Below are 6,097 nucleotides of genomic sequence, written 5' to 3'. Positions count from 1 at the left end.
TCTTGTTACCCAAGCCTAAGAGAACGCTGTCAGCTGTCATTATCAGCAGTACATGACGACTGCTTTCAGTGGTGACAGGTTAGCACTGCTACAGTACGGGTTTCAGGCAGTGTCGTGTCAGCGTCCCGTGGGTGAACTCCCATTCCGTAACCAGGCAAGTTCCAATCTATCCTTCCTGATGGCTAAGCTTTCTCTAAGTACCCTGGCTTTGCCTCTGACAGGTGTTTCCAAGGGCACGGGTTTGAGCTGCCGGACGGCCTCACAGCCCTTTCAGCAACTTCCCTAGGAGTTAAATACCTCCCCTTGGCTCCTGGAACCCCGACTTGGGAAGATTTTGAGAGCCTAAGCAACCTGGTTTGTCCCATCGCACGCCCCTGGTTTCAGTTCTCTTTTCAAAGAGAACGTCTGCACAAGCCCGAGGCCAGGGCTAAGGTGAAGGAGAAAGGAACACCAGCAGGCAGCCCCGCCCCATCAGGGAATGCAGCTTCCACCCAAGGAGAGAGTCTGGCAGCTCAACTGTTAAACCTGCCCCAGGGCTCTCTTCCTGAGATCACTCTGACATCATCTTGTAATCTGAGCTCGGAGCCCTGGCTCACACTTTAAATAGCAGTTCCCGGCTGGATCCTGCCACAGACTCACTGCACAGGCCCGAGAGCTGAATTCTGGAAGATCCCCACATCGATGAAAGCAAAGCGGAGCCACCAAGCCGTCGCCATGTCCACGTCCCTGAGAGTGAGCCCCTCCATCCACGGCTACCACTTCGACACGGCCTCTCGCAAGAAAGCAGTGGGCAACATCTTCGAGAATATAGACCAAGAGTCCCTGCAGAGGCTCTTCAAGAACTCCGGAGACAAGAAGGCGGAGGAGAGGGCCAGGATCATTCTCGCCATAGATCAGGATCTGGAAGAGAAGACGCGAGCCCTGATGGCGCTCAAGAAGAGGACGAAAGACAAGCTGTTCCAGTTCCTGAAGCTGCGGAAATACTCCATCAAGGTGCACTGAGGGCCTGAGCGCGCAGACGGGACACTCAGAGACCAAGTGAGTTTGTGGCAGGCGCAGCCTTGGGGGGTCTGCCTTGCTTCCCTGCTGTCGGGGACCATCCTGAGGATGGAAAAGGACGGAGAGCCTGGTGACAGAGACTGGGACCGGCTCCACGCCCTGCGCTGCGGCGCTGGAGAGCCGAATGCTGGGGGCGAGGACCTGCACGCTCTCCCAGCAGGACAGGGCTGACGCTGTGGACGAGTCTGGACAGACGCAGTGAGATCTGAAGATGACAACGCAGCTGGAGAAGGCATGAAGCCGGGGTCGCTTTGTCAGGCCCTAGGACTCAAATCCAAACTGAACTTTTCTTTTATTTTTTAAACAAAGTGGGTAGGGAGCAGGAAGTGGGCAAGAAAACAAGCATAAATTGTTTGCTGAAAATTTTTCTGTTTGCTAAGTGTTTCAGATGGTGCCGAGCCTCAGTGTTGTCTGTCGGTGTCGGATTTAAGAGCTGGGTGCTTGATTATTTATTTGCATTTAGTACAGTGCCTGAAAAAAAAAAAATGTGTGGCATGGGTGTTGAGTACAAGGCAAGGAATTGTACTAAATTTAGCAGCTCAGTTGAAACCAAACGCCACCTTCTGGTTTGTCAAGGGTTTTTCTGCTTGTCAAACAGGCTGCACAGAAGTTTAAAATAATGGGACCCTTTGGAAATCCAAAGTACTGTGAAAAAAAATTATGTTTTTTAATTTTCTGACTATTGCTAAAATACGTTCTAATTAAATCTCATACAGTTATCACAGTCAGCATTAGGACGTGAATACGATACACTCAATAGTTTCTAAAGATGCTATGGTTTCTATAAGTTATTATACCTGGCAATTGATATACAACCATAATAAATTATGATAAACATAGTTGTTCTTGGTCTGTGATACTTGGTCTCAAGGGAGAACATAAATTTGGGTGATGAACTTTCCTAAAGATTTGACTCTAAGAATAACAGGTGCTTTAAGAATTGTTTGCTGTGACTTACCCAACTCTATCAAGACAGATTCTTCCATCCAGTATCAGAGGCATTTCTGGGCCCAACTTTCAAATCTAAGACATAGATACAGAAATTCCCAGGCTGACTTATTCACATTGCTACTTACATAGCCATGAGGGGTGAGTGTGGAAAGACTTCCTCTTCAGAGGAAGATATTTCTTTCTCCCCAAATCACACATTTTGGGGGCTAGTAACTGAATGAATGAAGACCAGGATTCTGTGTGTTATAGTCATCCCTTTCATAGAAACCAATATGAAAAGAACATTAGCATCTCTGCTTATTTCCTGGTAAAATAAAACTGCCCCCAGAAATTCTTTTGGAAAACACCCACAAAGGTTTTTAAAAGCCCTGAACAGAGTAAAACAAAATAAGTGAACTATCTGAGATCTTAGGGGGGTGGTTATGAGTCAGGATGCTAACAGTCAGGTTTTTAAAAGAAAATCCAACAGTAAAGTGTATTCTCAAATCTGAATGAATTCATCTACTGAAGATGATAAAATCATTCCCTTAAGGAGGAGTTCCTTCCAAGAAAGCTTTTGTGAAAATCATGAATTAATAAGAAGTGTGTGTGCACACTTGGGGATTGAGGTATTGAGGATTTTCATCAGGTTGGCAGGTGGTCCTGACACTAAAATGCCCCTGAGGGCAGCAGAGGAAGGGGTTGTCCAGAGGGCTCAGGTCCCAAGAGCGACATCTGTCAAGATGTCCTCCCCTCCGTCACCCTGTCTCCCCGTCCTTGTGCGCAGGAATGGCTCCGTGTCCTCTGCATGTGCTAGGACTCTGCTTCTTTCCCCACCCAGGCCCATCAATGAGAAGACTTGATTTCTAGTCAAAGACTGAAGTACATTTTCGGTGATGTGCATAGTTCAAGGGCTGGAATTATTATACTTTTAACTCGTTACTGTACCACCTTTGCTTTAAATGAAACACAAGGGCTGGGTGATCCTCTTTCCACATTAGTATGTATTAAGTTATTTTCTTGCAACATATTATCATTATTTTCTGATCACAAGACTGTAACATGGGAAACTAATTGACAGGTAATTTAGATAAGACCCACAGAGATGCAGAGAATGAAATCCCTTCCCGTTGATCATTGCAAACTTGCTATCTTTACCCTCCGAAGAGAGCAGCAACGGGGATCCATGTGATTGCACACAGGTGAGTTTTGGTGCCGCCATGCATTTATCGTTTTAATGCGAGGTGAAAATATACATCATTGGAGTGGGGAGCATAGGGTTAGTCCAGATGTCCATCTACAGTCCAGGGATGGCCAAATACATCTCAGGAGAGTTCCCTGAAGTGGGAGAAATAGGGGGTCGGCGTTGTGTGCCATGGGCGAGGCTGCTGCTTGAGATACTGGCATCCCATATCAGAGCACAGGTTTGAGTTCCAGCTATTACGAATTTCCATCCAACTCCCTGTGAAGGCACCTGGGAAAGCAGCGGAAGATGACCCAAATACTTGGGCCCCTGCCATCCACTTGGGAGACCTGGATGGAGTTTTGGGCTTCTGGTTTCAGCCTGGCCCAGCCCAAGCCATTTGTGGTCATTTGGGAGTGAATCAACGAAAGGAAGATTTTTTTTGGTGTATTAGGTAATTTAATTAGTACCATGACATAAGAGATAATATCACATGTGTCTACTTGGGAGAGAGAGAGAGGACACTGAAGCCCAGAGGGATGAAGAAACTTGTTCAGCAACACACAGTTAAGCAAATTCTGCAAAGCCAGCCTCCGTCGCTACTAGCTTCTCATGAGAAAGACGGGAAGGCGTGTCCCCTGAGCAGTTGCTGCTGCATAGTCTGTTTATTTGGCACATGCATCATGTGGAGAAAGTGCCATAACTTAATCATTTTAGACTTGTCAGAGGTTTCACAGATGTAGCCTTTCACACCTGCAGTTGAAATAACAGCTGAGTAGCACCTTGGAGCAAGAGGCCATGTCCAAGTTCTCTTCTTCTAGTCCATCAGGGCATTGGGTGTCAGTTTGTCCACTGGGGCAAATCAAACACCGTGAATTCATTATTTTATTTGCGCAGTTCATCACCTGGCCTTCAGAAAAAAGAGAGTCTAGCAAATAGGAAACGATGTCCAGGGTTGATGACGGACTACCTTTTCCCGTTGTCAGAGGCAATGAGAGGGTGCAACTGATATTTCCCTGGAAAGTCTTACCTGCAAGTAAAAACCGATTAAGCCATGGTTTGGGAAATGCATGCCCTTCCAGAATCTTTCATTTACTTCTAGACCCTGCATCTGGGTTTCCCGCAAGGACATAACCCTCTTTCTTACAAATTGGAAATTAGAAGGTGGGAAGAGCATTTGTACCTTGCCTGTTCATTCAACAACAACAACAACAACAACAACAGAGTAAGTTCCCATAAATGGGGGCTAACGGGGCAGACGGAGCCTTACTGTCCTTGTCAGAAGAGCCAGAAAATGCCTTAGGATGAATAGAACGCAGTGAGGTGCATGACAGCAGCTTACACAGGATACTGGGGGAGCTCCAGGCAGAAACAGTGCATGTGTGAGTGTGTGTGTCCGGGGAGGAGCCTGAGAATTGGAGGCAATGTAACCCAGCTTGGGGAGGTGCCGGAAGACTCCACGGAGAATTTTCCCTGTTTGGAAGTAAGAGCCGGGGAAGTGGAAAGGCAAAGACATTTGACATGATGGGAATTGTTTGAGAATCTCCAAGCAGTTCTAAACGGCTGGAGGGCCGAGAATTTCTGAGAAGTATCGAGAGAGTCATCTGGGCCTTAAACGACAAGCTTGAGTATTAACATGATTCCAAAGGTAGTAGATGGACAGTGGGAAGTTCAAATAGAGGAGGAACACCTGCCAACAAACAACTATGCATCAGACCCTAGGAAAAATATGCCTTCTCTTTTAAGACATAATGCAGTCTAGCGGCTACAGATTCTCCCAGAACTCTCTTGCCTCATGGCAGGTCTGTTTAATGGAAAGCCATACAGGGCCTCTGCAATTCAACAACGACAAGCAGCTGCATGGGTGGTGAAGACGAAACACAAGTAGGAGGTGATGAAGGGAAGCGTCGAGAGTCCAGACTTGGGGAACAGCAAGCTCACAGACAACCAGAATCAATCTTTAAGAAGTTGTGATTATGCTTGCACCTTGGAATGAGTCTTGGTATTTTCCAGATATTATAGATAATATTTTTATTAATATGTTTTATTTTTTATTAATATGTTTTACTTCTGCAAACAAAACTGCCAGGTATCTTCCATGATCCTCACAGGTCCAAGCACATGTATCCTGCTCCAACACGCCTTCGTAATGACAGTGGCTGTGGTTCAGCTAAGTGTTGGCCTTACGTACTGCCTTACGGAGCTTTGGATATCGTGTTGCAAGAAGCGTCAGCAGTGGATTAAAGTAAAAGGGAAGACTTCTGCTTGGTGGCACCTTCCCCCAACCCCTCCCCTTTGCACACGTGCTGGCCCGAGGCATCCACACGCCCAGACTACAGAGGCACAGGCCAGCCGTGTTTTCAGCTGTGGACGGCAGAAGCATGACGGGCAGACAGCCATTTGTGTCTGCAGTTCTGGGGTTTTTCCCAACAATGTCGTGAACACATTCTTGTTTTATCTCAGCATTTCATCTGCAATGGGGAATAAAAAGACTGCTCCACTGGGAGGTGTGCGTGACCTCCATCAGCCTTTGTGTTCTGTACCGCTGGGAGGGTGACTGTACCACCTTACGTGACAGAATTTCTTCATGGATCACTTAACATCCCATGTGCCACATGGTTTCTCTGAAATCTAATGAAATCTCAAAGAAAAGATTTTGATCAGGAGCAAGCATTTGACTTAACAGTTAAGACTCCACTTTTAAAAAAAATATTATTTATTTGAGAAGCAGAGTTACAGACAGAAAGAGGGGAAGACAGAGGGAGAGGTCTTCCGTTCACTGGTTCACTCTCCTAATGGCCACAGTGGCCAGAGCTGGGCTGAAATGAAGCCAAGGAGCAAGGAGCTTCTTCTGGGTCTCCCATGCAGGTGCAGGGGCCCAAGGACTTGGGCTATCTTCTACTGCTTTCCCAGGCCATAGCAGAG

General features: G+C 46.7%; 1 protein-coding gene across 1 annotated transcript; it reads left to right on the top strand.

Moving 5' to 3' along the window:
* Positions 1-617: 617 nt before the first annotated feature.
* TCIM (transcriptional and immune response regulator) lies at positions 618-1,898 on the top strand. The gene has a single exon (XM_062213018.1). It carries the CDS (start codon positions 682-684, stop codon positions 1,000-1,002), a length of 321 nt encoding a protein of 106 aa, XP_062069002.1. The 5' UTR covers positions 618-681; the 3' UTR covers positions 1,003-1,898.
* Positions 1,899-6,097: the final 4,199 nt, after the last annotated feature.

The sequence above is a fragment of the Lepus europaeus genome, chromosome 16 (assembly GCF_033115175.1).
Source record: "Lepus europaeus isolate LE1 chromosome 16, mLepTim1.pri, whole genome shotgun sequence".
NCBI lineage: Eukaryota > Metazoa > Chordata > Mammalia > Lagomorpha > Leporidae > Lepus > Lepus europaeus.
Note: the sequence above shows the minus strand (reverse complement) of the source record. Positions and strands in the feature narration are given on the sequence as shown.